Here is a 25623-nt window from a genome sequence, read left to right as displayed (position 1 = left end):
CTCAACCTTCTCTTTAAGTGACAATTAATTTACAAACATTAAAGACAGCGTAATTTTCAGAATACCACCCTAGATCATCAAACTACTCTCATGGAAGAGCTATTTATCTTTTTGTGTACCCTAGACAACTGAGAATTCTTGAAAGTCCTTTTGCACAACTGACAGTCGATCCCACTTGTCTTGGTAGATGTACAGCTACGGCATATCAAATGATCACATGGCATTTTATAAATATTGGTCTCCATGTCCTGGAATGGGGTCTGACAATTCACACACATGTCACTTTTGGTTTCTATAGGAGCACCTGTAAACAATGAAAAGGGGAAATGCAAAAATATAGACTGATATACAACAAGAGGATTGTACATGTATGTTAATATCCAATACTCAAATACAGTTTAATTTCATATTTCATTAAAGAATTCACATCATCTCAATCATCCCTTTCCAGAGGCTTACATTTACAAAAACAAGTTTCTTCTTACCTGCCCTGATTTATACCTCAGCAGCATGCTATGTTCAATACTATATATACAGTTATATGCATTGTCTTGATCAAAACCTAAACAAGGGAGACATTCTTACCACCCAAAGCTGCTGGTTTATTATATGAGGGAAGAGATGCTAAAGTAGAAGCAAGGGCATCATCCAGACTAAGAGATACAGCTTTCTCGTGGCTTCCAAGATCTAGTAAGAATTAAAAGAGATTATGAATCAAAGTGTATCACAAAATTAATGTTTGGTACATAAATGGGTGAACATTTTCTGTGATCACTTCAAATAAGATCACACAAGAAACCAAAGAATTCAAGCATATGTTATTGAAACACTAATTCATTCCCCATATAATTTGGACTGACAAGGCATATTCTGTCAAAATCCATGTTGTATCATGATTTCTATTATAGTACATTGCAAATGATACTGAAGGAAAAAATAGATGAGCTGAGTCTACAAAGGCTAAATTGCTCAAAGAACTCCACATGTGATAGACTACTGTACTCAAGATTTTCAATTTCACAGCCAGCTTAAAGATAAACTCCAGTACTGGTAAAAAAAAAAAAAATTCTCACAGAATCAAACGAAACTTACACTGAATGTTCAAGATTACAAATAAATGACATGTGCCAAATAATTTTGGAATAAAATGTATACTGGCTGAGTAATGAGCATAGAAAGACAAGGAAATCAAGGTAGTACTAGCCCCGACACCATGTGTGTTGTCCCATGTATAGCTTTCTATGTGAGTGCTTGTTACTTTACCAAGGCTCGGTCAAATTTATTATGATTTTGATGACTCCAGAACCTTGCAGTGCACACCAATACTTACATGCTACATGATCAACTGTTTCTGATCCTTTCCACACCTTTTCTTTCACAATGCAATCGCATTACCAGTACTAAAGTTTATCTTTAACATTCACTTATATGTTCACAAAATTACACAAATCTGGTTCATTAAAAGAACCCCTAATCATTGAAGTTTAAAAAAAGGATAGCATAAATTGTCATATTTACCTTTCTTAATCCCATTATCACTGCTTCCATTCCAAGCCAAATCTACAGTAGGCAAGTGGACACCATAAGCCTTGGACCTCTTTGCTGCGATGGTGGCATACTGTGCATTAACATATGATGTCCCTGCATTTTTAACTTTCCTCTTTCTCTTTCCTCCATGCCTTTTTTCTTCATTTTCTCCGCCATCGGGTAGGTTGTCAATTATTGACACCTGTGATTTGTTCATCAATCCACTAAGAGCACCCGCTTTCTTTGGTTGAATTAGGACGGATGTTTTCACTTCAGATGAGTCTTGTGTAGAGTCACTTTCACTTGCACCTCCAGCAGTCCGAGGCACGTTCTTGAACGCGGCCCCGCCCATCAACAAGAACCTATCCAGTCTTGCTTTTAGTTTGACATTTGGAATGGGTTTATTGACAGCAGAGAATGGTACACCAGTGAAGGGATCATTTGATGGGCGACCCCATGTTGCTTCTATCTTATTATGTTTCTCAAGGGTCTCTTGGTCTATTGTGTGGCCTGATGGCAGGAGAATCGGAATCACCATTATACTGCATGTTATCGGATCTATAAAATCCTCAGGGCACTGGTCCGAAGCTGGCGCCTTTCCTTTCCCGTCCTTCTTCTCAACTTTACGTGAAGTAGATGGCTTTTGCTCTTTTGAGGTAGGTTGTTTCTTCTGTCTCACACCCAGTCCCAGAAGTTGTTCAGCAGTCTGCACTATCTTTTGGACAAGTAACTCATCGCAAGATACAGCTGGCTGCCCCCAAATCTCTACCTTCTTCAATGCAGGTACCGACGCACCATGAACCCTTGTGATCTTAATCACTATCTGGTTCACATTTCTCACACATGCTGCACTTGAACACCTGATGTCCCTCACCAGAACATCTGCTGTGCCCTCTTGATAGTCAGGTGACTTGGTCGGTAACTTGTGCAGTGATCTATACCTCCTATTGCAAAAGTAGATAAGCCGTGGAGTGACATTATTGCAGTATCCCTTCCCTATGTTTGTAGACACTACAAGTGGTTCATTTCTTACATCTCGACCTGCATTATCATGCCTATCAGAGCTCTCTTTTTCCTCAGGTACAATTGCGGAAAAAATCTCGATCGCACTGGATTTCTGTGAGCCGACGTTGGGGTCTATGATGATGCTGCAGATGTCGATCTTAAACGGCAAAGTGAAGGTAATGGTGAGCGGAGGTTTGATGAAATGTTCAGCAAGAAAGCCTTTCATCTGACCGTACTTGCCAGCTTTCAGGAGATTCTCAATCTCGTATCCATCTGTGCTCACTGATGAACAGGCGACTTTTGTTCCAAAAGCCAAACTGCAGAAGTTGATGGCCATCTTGCTGCCTATGTCATTAAGCGCCAACTAGTTCATTCTGTTTCCTCTTGTCAAATTGAAGCAGTAGATCATGAGTGATATGTTCTTCCCCTGAAAATTTACAAAAAAAAGTGATATAGATCTCTAGGTCTAAATGAATTTTAAGACAATTTAAAAAAAAAAAAAATTACAAGTCCAAATGGAAAGTGATAACATTTAGGTGAAATTTGATATTTATATATCTTTGATGAAATCACAGGAATATCATTTATTTACAAACAATGCAAAAAAATAAGATTGATATTGATAATCAATTTTTAATCCAGTTTAGTTTTCAGAAAATTTACAAAATATACAAAACAAAAGTCAAAACCTATTTTTATTTGACACTTTTTTGTCAGGACTCAAGGGAACTAAAATGAAACTTAACAAATGCAAATTCACCCTTAATGACAATTGACAAGTAAGTTTTAATTAAATATACAACAAAGTGTTTTCTCCACAGATCTAGGACAATTATTATTAACCTCTTTTGCTTACAATGAGCCACTCCAGCAAAGCATAGAGATTAGAGAGCCAATGCTAATGCGTATTGACCTCTAGCACTGCATACTTGCTGAAATGCCGAGAGGCAGGTATTATAAACATATACAAACACCACACACTATTGCATAGACTGCACACAATAACACCGATTGGGCTGATCGGCAAATTTGACACTAGACTTACAATTTGAATTTTTAAATTATTCTTTTTAACATCAGTAAGTTTGAAAAATTGTGTTTTACTGCTATAGACCCTAGACCTATATAGGTTTCATCAATTGTCACTAAAGAACCGATTTTTAGTGAAATCACTTGAGTTTTGTACAGTGGTGTTTGAAATGTTGAGAATAAATAGCACAGCTTTTACTACACAGTCAGGATAGTGATCACTATGAACATGTCTGACAAAGAGAGTGGACAAAATATACAGTTCCTCAGGTAGATAAAGGAACATCCCTTCACTGCCATTATTAGACTCTAGGTCTATGTAAAAATGTGTAGAACAGGTGTCACATGCATATTCACCTCTTTACATAATAGCAGTGAAGGGATGTTCCATTGTCTACCTGAGGAACTGTATATTTTGTCCGATCTCTTTGTCTGTCATGTTCATAGTGGATGCACCGTGCGACAATGAGCTGTAACCGCGCCGAAAACTGGCCTAAGTGACATAACATCAAATTCAATACATGGGATCGTAATTATAATAGCTGACGTCGATCTACATAAAGCATCTTCGAGAATCTATTTGTCACTATTTTATACATAAAATCTTATTTCAGTATGCGTATTGCGGCACTGGTTCATCATATTTGCAAAAAAAATTAGATTTAAGCAACAAAATCTTACATTAAAAGTAACAAATCTCTCTGGCGTCTGCTCCATGCAATCGGGTTCATGGTGTCTGCAAACAAGCAAATATAAATGAGAAAAGGGAACTAGATATTGTACTTGCTCGAAGAAAAGAATCAGTGTGTGCGTCGATTCATAAGGGAGATGGGGTTTCATGTAGATTGATTCATTATATCATCTTGAAATTGGCTCGGGTTCATTTCTCGAAATACTACGTGATTGTTTTATTTATTGTTCAGGCACAATAATTTCTTAAGTCAAACCATAATGATGAGAAAAATAGTACTTGCATGGAGAGGTTGAGATTTTTTTTTTTTATAAAAACATAAAAACGAACCAAAATAATAAAAATAAAACATAAGAAGCAAGAAAACCCAGGTGCTTTGCAAATGTGTTAAATAACATAAATTACATAACACACGATATTTATCGATAGTTTATTTGTGGGATGTGCAGGGCAGCTGACGACATAAGGGGGTCCCAAGTGAAATGAAACAATGTTCCCATGCAGCTAAAAGTGGGACCACATTTCAGTTACCTCAATATCTGATAGCATAGAGTTATCAAAAGGTGTATGCAACAGAGAAGAAAATAGAGAGTTAGAAAGACATAGGAAGATACAAACAAATCAGTAGTACATAAAGTGTGATGGTGTTGGGAAAGTTCATGGGCGTGAAAATGATACTCCATTTTAGTCACATTCAATATAAATTTCCACATCACTCACTTGCAGGCACACAGATTTTTAATTAGGAAAAAATATGGAACTCGGAATGCCACAAATGAAAATTATGACAGTCATTTTGATAAATATATCAATTTATTTATTCTGCAATTAAATCTTAATAACCGCACCAATCAAAAGAAAACATACAAAATGATAAAATGAAGATTATGAAAGAGTAGTTCAAACCTATATTAATTGTAATTATCATTATAACTATGTATTGCAATACAGAATATTAATGTTCTTTGTGAATGAATTTTTTTTATATTTAATACAAAAATACAAATGGTATTATCAGACCTCATTTGTAAGTTGGTCATCATGTACCACTCTAAATATTCAGAAATAAAACCCAAGTCTGTACATCCAATAAATCTGGTCCAGTTGGAAATCATTCACAAAGATGAGAAATGTAACATAAAACTTGACCTTTATCAAGTCATGAAACTTTCGAGAATTGCAAAAAGTGATGTGGCATGAAATTTTCACAAATCTGAACTACTCTCAAGATTCACAAACGTTTCACGTGAAGTTTGTGGTTTCACTGTAGACAGAAAAAGTCCACTTGTTTAGAGGAGTCTTAGAACATATTTTAAAGAATATACTTTTGTAGCCTCTGCATACCACATCCCTGAACAAGATAAGACTGATTTTTGGTCTACACTGCAATGACTGCATACAACTCTCGGAAGTATCATACCATGACCATCATGATGTTAGAGAAATTTATTACAGTCACATGTTTGGAATCTTTTTCTAGAAAATAGAACTCCTATAACTACAACATACTGCAAGTAGTAAAACTTATGTACCATGGCTTAATATTTGAATTTCGATAAGAGTTGAACAGTATATGGTCTCACTGGAAATCATGTACAAAGTAGAGAAAAACAACTTTGAATCAGACCAGAGCCAATATAAATATTCTACATAGTTGAAAACTATAAACGCATTTAAAACCGCTCCAAAAAAAAATACTTGCCCTGTACAAAGAGCAAGAAAAGGAATTGCTAGTTTTGCTGATAGAGACTTTACAGACAGATCCAGTGTTCTCTAACATGAAAACATAGGCAAAATAATACCGGTCAAAGTGAGCTTCAAATATTTCTTCTACCAAGAGATATTGCACTTTAGATACACTCCCATGGTACATTTTAAGCTACATAACATGCTCATTACCTTTAACTCATGTACAATTGTACATCCTTGTACAAAAGAATATACATAGTTTTGCTATATCTTTAAGCTACACAAACAAGAACATAGAGGTACGCTGAACCCTATTCAAACTTTTTATCAGATGAATTTGTTTACTTTCCTGATAACAGAGTTTTATCACTTGGCAGTATTGTGTCTTGTACAATTAATTAACCTTTGCCAAGTAGATGTACATATAGACATATTTCTAAATTGTCTTAAAGAATTTATCAAAGAGTCAGCACAGAGTAGTATGATGTCTTGTTAGAAATTATACAGGTACATGAAATCATAGACTACCATAGCAGTAGCAGCTCCTTTATGTCTGTATAGCTTCTCAATCCAGAGTTGCGTAGTATTTAACAATGGTACATGTATATTGCTATTTGTCATATTTTATCCAAAACAGATATGGGTGAACAAAATAAATGTATTCATAATCTATTTCATGATAAAGATGAAGTCTTTTCATGAAAATGATATTGCTCTATATCACAGAATACTACAATGTGCAAATTTGGTTTGCATTCTGGCCACATTTCACATGGACAATAAATGAACGCTGGGATTAAATAATGCGACAGTCATTTAGATTATCTCTTGCAGAACCAGGCTACACAATTATTGCCACACAAAACTCCATACAACAAACATACAAGTATCCCCTTCCACAAAGGCAGATAACCTGATGCAAGCCACTCCAAAGCTCATAAGAACTCAAACTGATGGGAAACAAATTGGGCAAATTCTTCCTAGCAAGGCTGCCGACAAGGAAAGTTATATATTGATGCATACTTTTAACCTACAAAATAGCTTTCCTCTTCCCAGACCATTCTCCCAGGATACTTTCAGGATTATCTTGAAAAAAAAATTGCATGCTCTCATGATATTAATTCCCAAAGATAGATGTAATTCCTTTCAACCTCTGGAAAGGTGCTACATCAATCCAATCATCATTATAAGTATCATTATTATTATTATTAATTCCATCAAATTTAACAGATGATTATCAGATCTGCATACAAAGTATACAATGTAGCACTTTTTTTCTGTTTAGCTCGAAAAAACATTACTGCATAAAAACTAGTAAGATGATTTTAGTTATTGCATGCAGCATAAGATACAAAAATTCAAGTTTGATAAGAATTATAATTGACTACTGACTTGAATAAGATGGGACATACAACGAATAATAAAATGCCCCAGCCATCCCAAACATACATGTATTTTGAAACTCCTAAATTGTGGTTGGTCACAATCTAATACATGGTAATGAGGTTTATTACAAACCAACCTTTTCAAAGACTAAGGGTGACAGATAGTTTAATGCCACGCATATCGCAAAATAAGTGATGTATTTATATGGGATCTCAATCCACGTTTGCTTCTTCGTCTCCTCCGTTATCTTCTCCCCGTTGATGGCTGAGAGGATTCCAAGGATGATCGTTTTGAATGTGACGTGTGAAAGACCCATCAGTGCTAACCCAATCACCTGTCGACACAGCATGAGGAGGATGCTGTATGGGCCTGGCCATTTGATATGCGGGGATGGTAGCTCGTCATACATGGGAGGGATGCCTTGCTGATGGCACAGCCACAAGGAGGAGTAGATGCCCGTTGTTACCCCCATGATGACAATGGTATCGGCCCGGGTGCTACTCCAACCATCCTGGGTGGGGTAGATGATGCTGAGAAAGAAGGCTGTTGCCATGGAGAATAGAGGCGCATAGGGATGAGTGATGAGGAATGTATCTAACGGCTCCAAGAATTGGAATACGATGGCCATCAAGAGGGCAGTGATAAATATGCCACCAAAGATATCCTGCAAATCAAAGAGGCAAAATAAATGAGATCATTGTTTATACATGTAAATGTACATCATAACCTGTGAAAAAAATGAAATGGGAGCAAAGAACAGTTCAGCACTAGAAAGAAGAAAAAAACCTACATTTGTCTTCAATGAAACATCACCTTTTCTAATAGGAACAAAATAAATTGTACACATATTGTAGGTAGAGTCTTCAATGATAACCCTAATCAAAATGGATGGTCAGTACATGCCAGGGTCAACTCAGTAGACATAGGAGATTCCAGCATAATCAAATTATCAGCTTTAATGCAATGCTACCAACACCCAAGGGTGAATTATTTTACTCAAATTATTACAAAGTTCAATTAAATAAAGATCATGGCTTTATAATGATGATAAGGTACTATAACTTGTGAACAAGTTTGTGAGCTTGCAATCTACAGAGGCAAGCACCTGAACTGTTACATAAATAAGTTAAGAAAAAAAAAAGTTAATCTGATGAGAAAGAAGCACGTTTACCTATCAGCTCATTTGGGTTGCTTCATTCAAGTAGGAAAATGTAGTTAAGTCATTTATAAATATGTTTAATCTTGTCAATAAAACAACCAAAGATTGATTTTTGGTGCATATGTGGAAAACATCTTTAATTATTATGTACATTACTGCTTACCAGAATATAATGCATGCCCTTGTACAGTCGACTCATACACACAAGCAGGGTGTAGGAAATGGCTAATAAAACTCCAACCTCTTTTGGATACTGCAGGGAGAAACAAAAAGGAATTGAATCGAAAATTAAGTGTTATATTTTCAAAGGGAGAAAAATTCATAAAGTAGATGAAATATGCCACTTTTGTATTTAAGTCTAAATCTTTAATCATTTAACTCTGAAGGGGATATCTATTTCATCTACAAATAGAAAATGTTAGCTTCCTCTTTTCAGTAAAAATGATATTCAACCATATGCTCAGTACCAGCACATGCTTGACCTTCAATAGGAAGTTATTAAAAGTCTCATATCCATGCATTAAGCAGTTTTAGTGCTTGATTTTTTTTCTCCACCCAAAAAAAACATGAAACTTCAAAGTATCATATTTTGAACAAATCTTTATTTTGATCATTAATAGCAATCAAAAAGAAGGGAACTTTTACTTTGTGTTGTGTACCACACATATATATTATTATACATTCTTTATTCATTTTCATACTAAAATTAGTATGAATCAATAAAATGGTTCTAAAGAGAATTATTACCGGTAATACCTTTACACATACATGTTCATGTACATGTTTATGACTGGATAGTACCATCACATTGATACCAAATGCATTTTTGAAGACAAGCACACATTTAATACTGTTGCTCTTGTTTATTCAAAGATGTTGTAAATTCTCCCTTTAATATTAAAAATTGACACAATAAATGTTACCTCAACTTTGCCCCATGTGACAATTAAGACTGTGAACGGCACCAAGGTTCCCACCATGGCATGAGTGGAAGGCATCCCGTATTCTTGGTAGTATCGTCTCTCCAGAGGAGCAACCGGTGGTGAAAGAGGGCGTGGCCACCTGATGATCTGAAAAGAGGATGGGGCCGATGGGCCAGAGTTAGACGAGATCGAAATGGAGCTTTGTTTTAAAATGTAGTTTTGTTTTTCAACATTATCAGAAAAAAGGGGGAAGGGGAAATGAATAGTGCAATACAACGAGTACAGGTAGCACTAGCACAAAATATCAGCAGTGCAAAATTAAACTTATCAATAGACAATATCAGTCTAGGTGACTTCTGTTAATTATTCAGTTACTTACTCTTCTTAATCCAAGAAGTGTTGCCGTCAGTTTGTAGAAATGATTCATCATGAAATCTTTTGTTCAGCGAATCTATATATCAAATCTCATCTTATTCAAATTTCATTCATTCATAGTAAAATTTCAGCCAATTTCCTGAATAAAAGTTACCATCAAAACCTTTTTAATAGAAAAAAGTATACAAAATTATGAAGTGACACCTTTTCTTTATAAAACTCCCCCATTTTCTCAGCATGAAAATCAATCTCCATTTTGAACACAGATACATTTCTCTCTTTCTCTCACTATCTCTCAACAATATTCTCTAAAACATTCTCTAATCTCCATCAAACATCTTTTGTTAAACTTAAACGTTGTTTAAAACTAAACAGAGAAACAGGAAAAATAAATCACCTCTTTGCTCGCTTGTCCAACATACATCAATAGTCCCCACATAAGAATCACTCTGCGAATAACCCATGGTGATATATTGAAGAACCAGAAGGGAAAGACAGTGTAGTAAAAAATATCATCTCCTAAAGCGGCGCCAAAGGCGAAGAGGTAATGCCAAAATTTGTTGTGCACTCGATATTCAACAGGAGCCGCCGACACAGTTGCGTTGGGGTCACCAAGCCGTCGACTCTCCCCGGAACTTCCCGGTCCTTGCAAGGACTGACTGCTGACATCATGCTGCGGTGAAACAGGCCTGTGAGTTACTCCGTTTGACTGACCATTGTGAGGTTTTTTGTTATTACTGTTTGGTTGTGGCGGTTCATCCTGTATATCTGCAACGGGAACACATTCTAATCCAAAAAATAGCTGAATTTTGGCTACTGTTTCAGAGTTGTACATCCATCCCTTTTCTGCCTCCATTTTTACTACCAGCAGCGCCCTTTAATTCAGCTCAGAGAAAGACATAGACAAAGATGAATTACTCGGTGCCGGTCTCGTATACCATAGTGGGCGTAAGGCCATGATATCTAGAAATGTTATTCGTCCTTTTGTCAGTCGCTCTATATGAGACGACTCCATACAGCTCCTACAGAGAGGTTTATTAAACCTATCCACACTTGCTAATTTTTGATGTTGGAAATATGCTGAAATTTATCAACTCTTCATCTCGACTCGCTTCTTATTTCACTGACGTCCCTAAAGTATTGTCACGGTCTATTCATCTTACAAGAGAAATGAGTGGAAATCGTGTGGCTGTGGTAAGTTAGAGCCTGGGATTGGGAAGTGGATGAGTTGTTGATGCAGTTGCAGTTGTGCACTGGCTAATTTGCACAGTGACAGTGATGTTAATTTTGTTGATGCATGGTGAGTGTATAATCTAGGACACAATTAATGTGAAATATGTCTATAAATCCAACCTCTCAAATCAATGCCGTGACAGCCCCATCTGTCGAAGCCTTTCGTCTCCCATTGACGAGAGGCTGCATGCAGCAGCTACATGTAGATCCGGCTGTTTTTCCTTGCACCTCGTAGAGTTAGTAGACCCCTGCAAACCAACTTCTCCTTAATTATCTTATTCATTTTTGTTTCGTTCTAGGTCTTGGCGGGATCAGGAGTATATGACGGCAGTGAAGTTCATGAGGCTTCAGCGTAAGAACCTAAGAACCTAAGACTTTTCTTGTGCTACTTAAGTTAAAAGTGTAACCATTACTATTTCAAGAGGTGGAGCATTTAATTCAAAAGACATAGATCTAGATGTCTACATGTACACAATCCAGAGCTATGAGGAATGTTTCCAATTAATCCTTAATTCCCTTGAAATAATACCAAAGAATGTGGATAGATCTAATATGTGTTATTGTACTTGTTCTCCTTTTGATATTAAATGATCCAGATGATCCAGATTTCGATTAGCATACATCAGATTTTGAAAGCCATTGAATATGATATACAGTTTTTTCACCCAAACTTCATTGTTAAGATGAAAGCACTATGTAAACCATAAAAATGTCTTTCTATCTTCCAGAGTATGGGTACACCTGAGTCGGGGTGGAGCTGATGTTTCATTCTTTGCTCCTGATATTCCTCAGATGCATGTGATTAACCACACCAAGGGGGAGCCAAGTGAGAATGAAACAAGGTATCGTCAACTTTTAATAAAGAGAGGGTTGAGTTCTTGTAATGGTGCAAAGTAATCTTTGAACCGACGTGCTTATTCCTTTTATGTCAGATTGGAAGAATATATGTCCCCTGAAAAGGATTGCTCTTTAGGTAACCCACGTTTAAAATACATACATGTATGATGAGCAATTGGGGAACTGTTAGTGTTCGGACTAAACAGTCACGCTACATGTGTATTAGACCGAATTTTCCGTCTCTTTCGTTCGTTAGCCTCTTATTGGGGTAGGGTCGGCCGGCTCTCTCTTTAGAGACGGAAACCGTCTATACACATTCCCTTGATAACGCCACGGCCATTTCAGGTCGTAGCGTTTTGCCCCCAAAATCCCCCAAAATGTCATTTTACCTCGTGCATGTTATATTGTAAATTAGGCCTAGGCTATAATAAATCAGTTCCACTTACCAACTTGACTGAAATAATCAGTTTAATAGTCCCTTTTTAGGAATTTATGGGTCAAAATCGAAATCCATGTTGAAAAAGATTTTCAAAATGGATTTCGATTTTGACCCATAATTTCCTAAAAAGGGACTATCAAACTGATTATTTCAGTCAAGTTGGTAAGTGGAACCGATGTATTATAGCCTAGGCCTTATTTACATGTGGATATGCACGAGGTAAAATGACATTTTGGGGGATTTTGGGGGCAAAACGCTACGACCTGAAATGGCCGTGGCGTTATCAAGGGAATGTGTATAGACGGTTTCCGTCTCTAAAGAGAGAGCCGACCCTACCCCAATAAGAGGCTAACGAACGAAAGAGACGGAAAATTCGGTCTACATGTGTATGTGCTCCCATACATACTCACAGCAAGATTGAGTCAATTTTGTACCCTATTGAAGACTCCAAACCTCAAGTTTGTATGTACTACATAATCAAAACTCCCAACCCTTTGTTTAGAGACAGTATCTTTCTCAATGTGATCACATGACCAGAACTCGGCTGTATCTTCAAGGTTATTTTTATGCTACGTTCACTTCTCGGTGCAGACAAGGATAGGCAACAATGGGAGTGGCGCTTCTTGCATAAAGAGCTGTGATTAAATGCTACTCAAAAAATTAAATTCAACTTCATTTCCAACCAGTCGGGTTGCCTATTTCAGAGACTCTCATTTTATTGGGCACGTACTGGAATGGTGAAACTAGATATTGTTTACCATACTTGTCAAAATGACCTTTTATAGTGTATAAGATAGGATTTGCTATGTTATGATGGCTTTGGATTACTGGCAATATGGTACACAATCTAATTCCTTTTTGTATTTTGAACATCTGTCCTGCATGTAGGAATGTACTGGTAGAGTCTGCACGTATTGCAAGGGGGAAGATCACAGCTCTTTCTGGGCTCAGCAGTGGAAACTTCGATGCCGTAGTCTTCCCGGGTGGATTCGGTGCCGCAAAAAACCTGTAAGTTTATCAACTTCCAATTCAATTCAGTTAAAGTTCAGTTTAATATATACATGCATATCCAGGCAGTAGTCCAAGGAATAATTGTACAAATATTTGCAATGTAAAATTGGACATAAGAATATGAACATCAATTTTGAAAAAAAGACATTCTAGCACATTATTTGTTGATTGATTCTCATTTAACTCAATACCTGCTTATGACTATCTTCAAAAACTTCTTGGCTGCGGAAGCCATTTTCTGGGCTTCTTACACTAATAAATAAAGAGACTGTTGCTATGAACTAATAGCAACAGTCTCTTTATTTATTAATTTATAATGTTCAGCATTTAAACTCACTTTTCAGGCCATTTGTTTTACAGGAGTGATTTTGCGGTGAATGGAGCAGGCTGTACGGTAAACCCAGACGTAGAGCGGGTCATCAAGGAGTTCCACCAGGCCAAGAAACCAATCGGGTAATACAGGGCACCTACTTTGGTTGCGCTTAGCTAGGGTCAGTGACATAGATTGTTCATCCCCTGTAATATAATCTCCATTACACCAGGATCACCTGGTTCTTGAAGGCAAAGTAATGCTGGCCTTTTCCATACTCAAGCCAAGCCTTTAATTGCAATCAGTGTATTCAAATAATGATTGCTATATCTTAAATGTATATATTGGTGCCAAATGAATAATCAAGTATCAAATAGCTCCCAAATCATCCCACGGATCTGAACATGCTACGTTAGCTTTGAAGTAGTATTTATCCTGGCTGGGATGCCAGCCTGTAAAATCTCCCCCTCCTCTTCTCTCTCTCTCTCTCTCTGCAATATTTTGCGTTGAATCTCAAATTTGTGAAGACTCGACATTTCTAAGACAAGCCATCTCATCTAATTTGAAGATGATAATCTGATATTTCTATTATTATTAATATTGTAAAACCAGAAGCTTTCATGAGCATGAAAATTATTGTGAATTGTGCAGGATGGTAAAGCTAGAAAAGTTTTTTAGGTTTGGAAATTAGATTAAAGCACAATTTGAAACATTTGCAAAGTCAAAAGTTATTTTGCTGGAATATATGCAATAACAATTTTCACATAGTGCTTAAGGTTTTGGGGTTAACAAAATATATTTCAAAATCCATTTAAATAATGTCAATATGATGATCAACATTGTCTTTTCGCTTCATTATAGCCTCTGCTGCATTTCACCTGTCCTTGCTGCCAAGGTCATTCCAGGCTGCAGCGTAACGGTTGGCCACGATTCCGAGGAAGGAGGGAGGTGGCCATACGCTGGAACAGCTAAAGCAATCCAAGAGATGGGGTCCAAGCATGTCAACAAAGATATCAATATATCCTTTCAGTTTAGATAGTTTTACTTTTATTTTTATTTTCAATTGAATGGAAGCTCTGGGGTGATATTATCTCTGAAAACTGTGTTAACTTTTATGTCAGTAAAGAAGATGTTAAAGATAAACTCCAGTTCTGTTAAAAAAAAGAAAATTAATTCTCACAGAATCAAATGAAAATTACACTGAATGTTCAAGATTACAAATGAATGACATGTGCCAAACAATTTTGGAAGAAAGTGTATACTGGCTGAGTAATGAGCATAGAAAGACAAGGAAATCAAGGTAGTTACTTTACCAAGACTCTGCCAAATTTATGATGATTTTGATGACTCCAGAACCTTGCAGTGCACACCAATACTTACATGCTACATGATCCACTGTTTCTGATCAATTCCACACCTTTTCTTTCACAATGCAATCACATTACCAGAACTCACCTTTATCTTTAATTGTCACTAAAAATCTAAATTGGGACAAATCATTGGTTTAACTTTATTCCGCGCACATTTTTAAATTGTTATCACAGCTAACATACTTTTCACGGACATAAAAGATATTATGGTTTTCAGAATATGGCCCCTATACCCTGTGACCTTGCCAGAATTGTATGAGATTATTTGAAGGGCAGAGGGGGGGGGGGGGGGGGTTGACACTGACTGCCTGTATGTCTATGTACCAAAAATGGCATTTGTACAACAACAAATCAATGTTATATTACCTTCTGAATTATTGGGGGGCTACGAGGTGACGCCCCCGCCCCACACCCTTTTATGATATTTTTGCCAGGGACTCCTACCCTAATATCGTTCAGTACGTCCTAAGGAAGCCCTGTACCAAAAAGGCTTGTATAACAACAAATCAATGTTATAAAATTATTTGGGGGCTCCAAAAAGACTCCATCACCCCCACACCCTTAAGTTGAAATTTTTGGCGGGTTCTTCTAGCCTAATATCGCTATACGAAAAATGGGGCTTTTATCCGGCAAGTAACGATAATCGATAAATTTGATGCTAAGCCACCTGACTATAAAGGTAGAACCATATGCCATTGGACATAGAATAATATAAATCTACGACCTTAATCATTTTATATAATACTAAAACTTTTTTGTTCAGATATGTAGAATAACAATTTTACTTCATTAATATCACTTTATCAGCAGCGATTATGCCTGTTGCTTTCTGGATGCATCTTTTCATGATACTTTTGATCAACTTAATCTACAAAAATTGTTTTTTATAGTTGGATTTCAGTTGAATTGTGTATGTTTGACTTTTTGTTGATAATGATGTGGATAGCCAGTGTATATCAAAACTTTCCTTGACTATCGTTTTGTTTGATATTCACGAAGCCCATGTTGATGAGGAGAACAAGATAGTGACCGCTCCAGCATTCATGTGTGAAACCAAGGTTCATGAGATCTTTGACAGCGTCGGAAGTATGGTCAACGGAGTCCTGAAACTTTGCTGAAAGGAAATGATATCTCCGTAAAATAACATCATTGTGTGTAACTTGATCCCCTCTTGTGTTTTTTACACTGATCATTGATTCAATTGGGAATAATTTTTATAGTATGTCATTGCAGCCTGTCTTTGTATGACCTTTCAACCATGATAATTCTTCAGCTTACTGCAGCTTTTCAATTTGTATGCTACCAGTAATCAACATGGCCTTTTGATATGTGATAGTAAAACAACTCACAATGTCAAGTTAAAAAAAAATCCTGTGTTGGTGAACTTACACGTTATGTTAAAATGATCCAACGACAGTGTACTTTCTTGATAACTTATTACCTACAATATAAACGGTTCTTACTGAGGAAAATGCCTATCAGCATTTCTACAGTATTGTAGTAACTCTATCATTACTTTGATTTTCAGAACATTAGCTCTAAATACAGGGTGTATTTTAATATGTTTCCAGAAAATGTTAAATCTATGGAGCTGAAAGTTTGCCTCCAAGAGCTTCTATTGAACATGTCTCCATGCAGGATTTTATTTTGTATGTCTCCATTAGACTTCAAGCAGGGTCTTTATATCTTTTACTCTGGTTTTTGAGAAGATGGTCAAGCTGTAATAATTAATATATACACTTATTAAATGATTGACCCATCATTCTTTCCTTATCAATTTCATACAATTTTACAGGCACCAAATACAGTTATCTTCAGAAACTTGTTTTGAGAAGTTGTTGTTAGATGGATCAGGAATGATAATCGTGATTTTAAAATCATTGTTGAGAGAACTATGAATGCTATGATTTGTTTATGAAAGGGCACTAGGATTAATGCTTTAAATGGTTAGTCTTCTTTATTCATACAAATAAGTGCTGATATTAACTAATGGGATGGCACACAATTCATTTGTGGCTCTTTTTACTTTTCAGAATGAAGTATGAAAACGAGTGATTTTTTTTCAAATTGTGAAAAAAACACTTCATTGTCTGTATTGTAAAGATATGAAAAGTGCATGACACTTCATACAGTGGTATTCATGATGTGCACTGTGTTCCATAAAATGCTCAAAACAGGTGAAAATTAAACTTCAGAAGTTTTCAGAATTGAAAATATATTTTGTCTATGTCAGTTGAAAATGTATTAAAGATAACTTGTAAAGTTTGAATCTTTCAGTGCTGTGTGTATGCTTTCCTTTGATATTGCATGCATTGTTTTTTGTTCACATTGTTGAAGTATAGCAAGTTACTTTATTTACTTTCTTACTTTACATAGGATAGAGTTAATGGAGTTTATATTGATCATTTATATTGCATTTTTACAAGCTCTTGACTACTGAAAAGCTTATTAAAGACTTGAGCAACATATAGCAACAACTAATTAATGTATATGCAAAAGAAATCCATTCGTATAGAGATGCCAATTTGCATAGAAGATAAATCAAATATATTTGGTAGCCAAGGGTTCGGGAGAGAAACATGCATAAATTGAAATTCATTAGGAAACAGGTCTAATAAATCAAGTTCAATTTAATACTTTTATTTGACTATGATTTCGAAAAAGTGTGCAAAATGTGCCTCCTTTATTTGTGTTAAGAAAATCAAAACCTGTTCTGAAAAGTTTGATATTAACAAAGCAATGACGTCATTGCAAATTAACCCTGCAAATATAAGGCATATTATAATTATTATTATCATCTTTATTATTACTATTACACTTATAATCATTATTATCATTGTTATTATTATTATTATTATTATCATTATTATTATAGACATCTATAAACTTCCCTTATTATAACCAAGGGCATTCTTTAAAAAAAAGGGCACCTGAAAAAGGGAAACCTCCAAGCAAAAATATTCAATTTTTTACACTTTGGTATATACCCCTACATTGGCATTACATTATCAGGGATAATTTCAATATTTGTTTCTCTCTTTACATGGTCCAAGATACTGCTTCAGCATTATACTTTGCAATTGAATGTGATGGTGTGAATATTCATTTGCGAATGAGCAAGCAAACATTTAAAGATTTTTCCCCTTGCAAAAAGTTAATTCTTATAAAGAAATAGACAAAAATCCTGATGGAGGGTTTTAAGCACAATCTAATTATGAAAGACTGAAAAAACCTTTAAAAAGACACATAAATATCAACTGTAATGCGAGCGAGTGTATTAAAGAAATAGCTGCTCTTAGAATGATTAAATTAGGGGTGTTTTTTATGTTGAAAGGAAAAGGAAAGAGGACACTTACTAGAAAAGAAAGCGTGTGTCGAAGTAAAAAGGGCAAATATCAGAGTTGAAAATGGGGAACTTCTTGCACCTGGAAAGGAGCACTTATAAGAATGAAAATTGGCTCTTATTACAAAGGATAATGGGCACTTGTCGAAGGAAAAGGGGCACCTATCAAATTGAGGCATTTATCAAAGGTGTACGAAGGGGCATTTTAGAGTAGGGGGGACTCTTCATTAAAAAAGGAAAAGGGGCACTTATCAGAAGATTAAGGGACACCTATACATAGGAAAAACACTTAATTGTTAAAGTACTAAAGGGCACCTCTCAGATTTGAATATAGGGACAAATGATAGTGTGAAGGGGGCACTTATCAGAGCTATGGTTAGGGGCGCTTATAAGAACAGGCACCTATTAGATATAAGGGGCACTTATCTGAAGTAAAAAAGGGGTACATACTTTTGGGGTACTAATTGAAAAGTGGGGAGCGCTGTGCATGCATTTTTGCCCCAGTCGCCTGGGTGCGCCGCCTCTGCTTATGAATTGACTTTGTAACAAAATAAGTCTCACTATAGTCTTTATAGTTTTCTATCGCCAAATAAGTTCAACTATATTAACAGATTTGATTGCACTGTATATGTAAACATGTTGGTATAATAATGAATTGAATGGAAAGTTAAACGAAGCCTGAAAACGTAAAAATGCAAGCAATCTAGATTACCGTAAGAGTAAAGGTATAGTTATATATACGAGTTTTGTTAATGATCGAAAGACACACTAATAATCCGAGCTAGTAAAGAAATTGACAAAGTGTTTTTTTAGTAGACCACTTTAACGCTCTATCCTTGGAGACGACCCTCCCCTCCGGCTATATCTCACTTAATTATAAGCTAGTCTTTCGGCTCCATGATGACAGAAATATATATTCTCGAGCGAATCATAATTGATGATCATCTAATTGTTGTCAGGAAATGGATAGTTTACAGAAAGGCCTGCATGTTCTTGCCAATGTTGGATTCCTATATAATATATCATGTGTAATTCTTCATTTACAAAAACATAAAATCCCTTAGAGCATGTGCCCCTCCGCGCCTGACCGCCTGTGTCAAAAGAGTTTGTAAGTAAAACGATAGTCTTTTGTTTACTTTATGTACAGCACCCTAATACTTCAATCATTGTTTACCATTTTTCGGCTGAATTTTTACTACCGCGCGAGCTACCACTTGTGCGGATACTAAACAACGCGTCTGTAAATGTTTCGGTATATGACAAATCGGTACGAAACCATTCAACACGGTATCAAGAAAGTCATAGTTCATAATCCCAACCTCCTGCCTGCATGTCTCTGTCTTTCTTCCCCCCCCCCTCCCTCTCTCTCTCTCTCTCTCTCTCTCTCTCTCTCTCTCTCTCTCTCTCTCTCTCTCTCTCTCTCTCTCTCTCTCTCTCTCTCTCTCCCTCCCTCTCTCTCTCTCATTTTCTTAAATTTATTCGAATCTATAGTACAGCTGAATTTTCCAACAAAATGAATTTCTAAACATTTTCTATTTTTGTTTTTCTTGGCCTGGTATCCTTTTAAAAGGCTGTCAAATATATAGCTTAGACAGTTAGACACATTTTTTTCTTCAAATTTTGGTGATGAACAAGCTTTAAATGGAAGACATGCATAATTATGTTGGGGGGGGGGAGGGGAAGGAAAAAAAATCCCCCAGAACGCTTTACCAAAATCTAGGTGTTATAGAAAAATTGTTTTTCCTGTGGCCCGCCATAATTTCCCTTCAATTTCAAAATAGTAGTTTTGGATAAAGATTTCCTATTTTGGGCTTTTGACACAAATTCAGTATTGGTGGTCTTCCGAGGAGTACTGGGGGTGAGCAAATACGTGATTGCGCAAATGAATGGAATCACACGTAATTTTGTTTATAACATTGTTTTTTTTATCCTACGTATATGTATGTACACTTTGGTCATTGATGTGTTTTCATCAACAAATTCTTCATGATTTGTACTGAGGTATTGGTTTTTTTTTAAAGATAAAGTCCATATAATATATTAGCCTATATGGCAGCAAATGATAAAGGCTACTTTTTGCTACACTTGAGTTTAGTTTCTATTTTTTGTGTTTTGCGATCGCCCCCTCCCAGGTTTGACAAGGGGTTTGACACCCCTTCATCTCCCCCAACAATTGAAAGGCCTGAATTTTCACGACTATTATAATGTTGTCGGGGGGGGGGGGGGCTGATTGATTGATTTTTATTCGACAAGCTTCCAACATACAACAATATACAATAATAACAGATCAAAAATAAGTCAGCTTGAACAGGATAACCCACGAAAGCTCGAGAGCTTATTTCCAGTGGGGTCCCTTACAGACATGTATAAAATTAATAAGTTAAGATATTAATATTTACAGACAGATAAGAAGATTAAAAGAACTACTTATTAAAGATAATAATAATAATAACAACATTAAACTGATGATAGAAATGATATTAAGTACAAGAAGAAAAAGAAGAAGGAGAAGAAGAAAAAGATGAGAAGGAAGAAAAGCAAAATAACGATGAATTTGTAGAATTTCTATAACGTACGAAAGCATAAGTATACAACATGAAAAAGTATGAACCGACAGAAGAATAAAACTTTCAATCATAACATGTCATTCACTTCTCTTCTCTGACTGTCAAGTATTAGGTATTCCTTTAATTTCCTCTTAAAATGATCATAGTTTCCTATTTCTTTTACACCATTGGGAAGGGAATTCCAATGTTTTATGGCATTGTAATAAAACGAATTTCCAATACTACCTACTCTTTCTGGGCAGTGGCGGATCCAGGAATTTCTTACCGGGGGAGCACAAAATCGCATGAATATGGAAAAACGATGGAGCGAGGCGTTAGCATTGAGGGAGCGGGGTGGGTCTGGGAGGGGGTCAGCGGACCTCTGCGTATCTTTCTTGCCCCCTCGACGTGGTGACTCCACCCAACATCCTCGTCTCTCTCTCTCTCTCTGTCTCTCTCTCTCTCTCTCTTACTCCCTGCCCTCTTCTCTCAGGCTCTTACCTCTCTCTTTTCTCTTTCATCTCCCGTTTCTTTTGTTTCCATTTTCTCTTCTTTTTGTCCTTTTCTCTTTTCTTTCTTTTCTCTTTTTCCCTTCTCATTATTCTCATTTTCCCCCTATAGCTTTTCTTTCCTCCGTCTTTCCCCCTTTCTTCCTTTTCCGCCTTTTCTCTCCTTTCTTTTCTTCCTTAAGTTCTTTCTCCCCTTTTCTTTCCTCTCTCTTCCCTTTTCTTTCACTTTCCCCTCCTTTTCTCCCTTTTTCTTTTACCCCTTCTTCCACCCCCTTTTTTTTTTTTTTTTTTTTACCGGGGCACGTGCCCCCCTGAATCCGCCACTGGGGGGGGGGGGGAGGAAGCTAAAACAAAGCAAATTAATAATAACAATGATAAAATCAATAGATAAATATATGAATTAATGAAAATGAAAATACATAAGTACATAAATAGATAATATTAAAATAAACTGATGTAACAAATATAAGCTAAAAGAAAGCAACTCGAACTTGTTTTCTTCAAAGATTTTCCTGCATGAATCTCGACGGCCTTCTCAGCTGGGCTCAAAAGGGGAGGCAGGCTCGCCACCCTAATATTTATCCTTTTGTGTTCATTTTTAAATTTTGTGGCAACTTCGTCCCTCCCTCTTGAATCCGCCCATATCATTTACAAACACACCAAAATCATGAAGCTTTCAGTAACTGTTCGCTGCGTCGACCGAGTTGTTCGAGTATTATATTTCCAAGGCCGAGATGTCTAAATAAAATCCATCGTATAACTTTGATCGGAGTAGCTTCGTGTACAGAACTGGATTCGGGCAGTTCCTGACATAAGTTTTGTTAGATGAATTAAGATGAATTGTTTCTGATCTGCTCTCCATTTGAATGTTTTACTGATGCAGACAGAGAGTGCAGATTTTCTTGTTGATGTATGTCTATGAAGCTTGTCTTTTAATCTTACGAAAGCAAATTTCTGCCAACGCAAACGGACGAGAAGACAAGGCCAGCGAGCTGCACTGACTGAAACTGAATGAGATTGGCGAATCTACACGGAACTCGGTTTAGGAGGAGGATCTCGATCCTGAGCTGACTGACCTGGCCTTGGGCCCTGGGCTGAAGTCGTGAAATCTTTGCCAAAACGAAGTTCTGAGCTGAGAGAGCACAGTCAATCTATCTAGTTTGTGTAACTCGTGATGAATCATGTTTGCATCAGACTTCTTGTGTGGTGCTGTTGAGGGTAAGACTAAGATTAAGAACTAAAATTTAGACATTATCACGGGCTTTAGTAGGGTGTCTGATCGCGCACCCGATGTTGTGTGCTAAAATTCTTCCCATAGAGATTACACGCATCCCTATGCAGCCTACGTGCATTGCGCGACCATGCAAAAAAAGTCAATTTTTTTTTTTCAAATCGAGATTCAAACCTTTATCAGTTGTGATCCTGAAGGTGATAATCAATGAATGAGGTGTCATATGAAAGAGCAGGTGAATTCCAATATTTCCAAAGGGGCGTAGCCCCCGAAATTCTAAAAATATCTTGGTCAAAACAGCAATTTAAACATTGTGTCCTGGCTAACTCTGAGGTTTGTCACTTTTGAGATATGACGCCCCGATCGATAAGTAGTCCCAGTCCTAAGGAACAATTCTATGTGATTATATTTTCGCTAGCCCCCAGGGATCACAACTGATAACAGTTTAAAAATACCCTTCTCGCTATTTGGTGGATCAGCTAATTAGGGGGCGTGCGCTCCGCTCAGTCCAAACCATGGTTACATCGCGTAACATCTCCGCGCACGAACGAAACCCCAAATTCAATTACACATTATAGTGACTGAAATTATGGTTGGAAATTCCCTCGATAAACCCGGAAGTGAATACACGTTATAGTCAATGGTAATATCGCGGAGACAACGTGCGTTGTCTCCGCGATATTGCCATTGACTATAACGTGCATTCACTTCCGGGTTTATTGTGCGACGATTGCCAACCATACTAGTCAATCGCACATGTCGCGGAGACAGCGTAGCTCAAGCTGCAAGTCGCGGATTGGCTTAGCAGCATGCGTACGATATGCATACGCTTGCATATCGCGCGATACAGCTGTTTGGCTAAATTTAGCAAAACAACATCACTCTGCGTGGACGTCTTTTTCGACGATTTTGACCAAAATGATATGAATATACCAGCGTGTTGGAGGGGCTGTAACTTTTGATAGAAACATCGGTGAGACTTGAAATTTGAAATGTATTATTCTGATAACATTTTTTATTCAAATATCAAACAAAAATGGTGAAAAACGATCCCAAATTGAAATTTGAAAAATCGTTCAGACACCCTAGCTTTAGAGTTCAGGGCTGTAAACTTTGGGACACTGCTCCGAGGGCGAGGCTGAGGGAAATCATATGCAATTTCTTTTTGCTCAAGGGGGGGGGGGGGGTAGGTAGTGAGCTCTACCCCCCCCCCCCCTTGAGCAAGAAAAATTTGCATATGATACGGTTCATTTTACAGGCTTTTACAGGATTTACATTTTTCCATATTACCAGGCCAGGCAGGAGATCGTTTGCGGGAGAGCAGGAGGAAGGGTGTGGTGGCGGGAGTTTCCCACTACGAGCTGGTGGGTCGGCGGGGGAAATAGCGTGGTGGCTTAATTGAGACTCCCTCCAAATGCAGGAGGGTTGACAGCCCTGCATTATTTATAATAATAATAATATTAGGGTCTCTGAAAGATTTTTCAACTTTCCCTTGGCTGTGGGATCTTTTTTCACCATTATGGTTGGATAATTGAAAAAAAGTATTTAGATCTAGTCTAATCAGAATAATATATTTCAAATTTCAAGACTCGCCGATGTTTCTATCAAAAGATACAGCCTCTCAAAATCTAGGCAATATTCATCTAATTTTTGTCAGAATCGACGAAAAAATGTTCACCCAGAGTTATTTTGTTTTGCGCAATGCAGCCGTACGCGTGTTGCTTTGCTGCATGCGCTACTTGAGCGCGATCGCAACCAATACAAAAACACACACACACGCTGTCACACGCAGTCCGAAACTCTGCATTGTTCTACGCGCCGTCGCCATGGGTTTGGGCTGAGCGGCGCTCACGCCTCCCTACTTACTACGGCTGTGCACGACCGTGTAATGAGGTACCCGAGTACCCTTCCAGGCTTACGAGTGAATACTCAAATATTCGGAGGCCATGTTTTTTTTGTTGTTTTTTTTGCCACCACCATACTACGGGAGCAGTATCCCAGGTCCGTCTTCCAAGCCTCACGCAATTTTACTTCGAGTTTCAGTTGAAGGCGCCAATTTAATAATGATAATAACAGTAAACAATGCTGTTTTAAAAACCAGAGATGGCAGAATAATCCATTTTCCTCCAAGTCCAAACAGAAATCTGGACATTTGGTCCCAGTTTCTGAGTGGTGAGTTTGACAGTGCTTGAGTTTTTTACCGACGACACCATGCCAGCGGCCGCCGCTCTCCCTGGCATGGGTAACCGTCGGCCTGGGATTTTTAATTTTTTGTTGTTGTTGTCTTTTTTTTTTTTTTTTTGCGGCCGAATATTCGAGTAAGAGAAATCGTACTCGAGTAGTTGTCAAACATACGGGTACTCGAGCATTCGACTACTCGTCGTAGCCCTAGTACCATGCCGGCGACCAGCGCTGTCCCTGGCACGGCTAAACGTCGGCCTGGACAGGGCCAGGTGACTGGGATTTTTTTTCTTTTTTTTCTGGCCGAATATTCGAGTACAAGAAATCGTACTCGAGTACTTGAGTATTCGACTACTCGTCGCAGCCTACAGATGTACATGTAGCTAATCCGAAAAATGGGGGGGGGGGGGGGAACGGTATTTTCAAACTGTAATAACATGTGATCCCTTGGGGCTAGGGAAAAAACAAGGGAAGTCCATCCTGATATAATGTTGATTTTAGTAGAAGAAAAGTGACAGAAACCGGTCAGTGAAAGTTAAAGCCAAAACCAGCTAAAAATAAGAAAGTCCTGTATGAAACAAACCTATTCCATTAAACTAAGAAAATTAAATGTTTTGAGATTTTCTTTAAAGAGCAAATTGGAGAGGAGCTCGCAGCCTTGCAAGACACAACACAATGTTGCCAATTCATGTTTTCAATGATGACAACTTCAAAGATTCTTAACTTTGAGTTTTGTAATCGGATATCGCTCAAACTTTCACATAATTGAAAGCGATATTACATGAAACAAAATACTCAAAGAAAGTCAACTAACAATTTACAGTTATTA

General features: G+C 37.2%; 4 protein-coding genes across 6 annotated transcripts in view; 2 read left to right on the top strand and 2 right to left on the bottom strand.

The window, feature by feature from the left end:
* On the bottom strand, window positions 1–2942 carry LOC582109 (RING finger protein 37). The gene is made up of 3 exons (XM_030986240.1): window positions 1519–2942; window positions 586–687; window positions 1–304 (listed from the first exon to the last, which is right to left on the bottom strand). Exons 1-3 carry the CDS (start codon window positions 2867–2869, stop codon window positions 78–80), a joined length of 1680 nt encoding a protein of 559 aa, XP_030842100.1. The 5' UTR covers window positions 2870–2942; the 3' UTR covers window positions 1–77.
* Window positions 2943–5046: 2104 nt separating this feature from the next.
* Window positions 5047–10702, bottom strand: LOC582069 (sphingosine-1-phosphate phosphatase 2). Its single transcript, XM_782042.5, has 4 exons — window positions 10182–10702; window positions 9410–9556; window positions 8650–8739; window positions 5047–7991 (listed from the first exon to the last, which is right to left on the bottom strand). Exons 1-4 carry the CDS (start codon window positions 10638–10640, stop codon window positions 7452–7454), a joined length of 1236 nt encoding a protein of 411 aa, XP_787135.3. The 5' UTR covers window positions 10641–10702; the 3' UTR covers window positions 5047–7451.
* Window positions 10703–10769: 67 nt separating this feature from the next.
* On the top strand, window positions 10770–16734 carry LOC755883 (glutamine amidotransferase-like class 1 domain-containing protein 3A, mitochondrial). The gene is made up of 7 exons (XM_003723280.3): window positions 10770–10978; window positions 11317–11369; window positions 11746–11859; window positions 13182–13301; window positions 13665–13757; window positions 14476–14632; window positions 15980–16734. Exons 1-7 carry the CDS (start codon window positions 10862–10864, stop codon window positions 16100–16102), a joined length of 777 nt encoding a protein of 258 aa, XP_003723328.2. The 5' UTR covers window positions 10770–10861; the 3' UTR covers window positions 16103–16734.
* Window positions 16735–22116: 5382 nt separating this feature from the next.
* LOC585537 (protein O-GlcNAcase) overlaps window positions 22117–25623 on the top strand; it is a 30492-nt gene continuing 26985 nt past the window's right edge. For 2 of the 3 annotated variants that reach the window (XM_030986238.1, XM_030986236.1), the window contains exon 1: window positions 22119–22600. In XM_030986238.1, coding sequence (XP_030842098.1) covers window positions 22564–22600 — 37 coding nt within the window. In that variant the 5' untranslated portion in view covers window positions 22119–22563. Of the gene's footprint in view, window positions 22601–25623 lie in introns of all 3 variants that reach the window. The other variant, XM_030986239.1, reaches the window with a different exon arrangement.

This window comes from Strongylocentrotus purpuratus, unplaced genomic scaffold, assembly GCF_000002235.5.
Source record: "Strongylocentrotus purpuratus isolate Spur 01 unplaced genomic scaffold, Spur_5.0 spur5_scaffold_15, whole genome shotgun sequence".
Lineage (NCBI taxonomy): Eukaryota > Metazoa > Echinodermata > Echinoidea > Camarodonta > Strongylocentrotidae > Strongylocentrotus > Strongylocentrotus purpuratus.
This window is presented reverse-complemented; position numbering and strand designations above follow the sequence as displayed.

What these genes read in the sequence shown, in the direction of transcription:
- LOC755883 (XM_003723280.3), top strand. Translation starts at nt 10,862, where the DNA reads ATGCTGAAATTTATCAACTCTTCATCTCGACTCGCTTCTTATTTCACT. An exon ending in GTGGAAATCGTGTGGCTGTG is followed by an intron (nt 10,979 to 11,316) that starts GTAAGTTAGAGC and finishes GTTTCGTTCTAG; the next exon opens with GTCTTGGCGGGATCAGGAGT. An exon ending in ATGTCAACAAAGATATCAAT is followed by an intron (nt 14,633 to 15,979) that starts ATATCCTTTCAG and finishes TTTGATATTCAC; the next exon opens with GAAGCCCATGTTGATGAGGA.
- LOC582109 (XM_030986240.1), bottom strand. Translation starts at nt 2,869, where the DNA reads ATGGCCATCAACTTCTGCAGTTTGGCTTTTGGAACAAAAGTCGCCTGT. An exon ending in TGATAATGGGATTAAGAAAG is followed by an intron (nt 688 to 1,518) that starts GTAAATATGACA and finishes AATTCTTACTAG; the next exon opens with ATCTTGGAAGCCACGAGAAA. An exon ending in TAAACCAGCAGCTTTGGGTG is followed by an intron (nt 305 to 585) that starts GTAAGAATGTCT and finishes CATTGTTTACAG; the next exon opens with GTGCTCCTATAGAAACCAAA.
- LOC582069 (XM_782042.5), bottom strand. Translation starts at nt 10,640, where the DNA reads ATGGAGGCAGAAAAGGGATGGATGTACAACTCTGAAACAGTAGCCAAA. An exon ending in TCACATGGGGCAAAGTTGAG is followed by an intron (nt 8,740 to 9,409) that starts GTAACATTTATT and finishes TTCTCCCTGCAG; the next exon opens with TATCCAAAAGAGGTTGGAGT. An exon ending in AGGGCATGCATTATATTCTG is followed by an intron (nt 7,992 to 8,649) that starts GTAAGCAGTAAT and finishes TTTGATTTGCAG; the next exon opens with GATATCTTTGGTGGCATATT.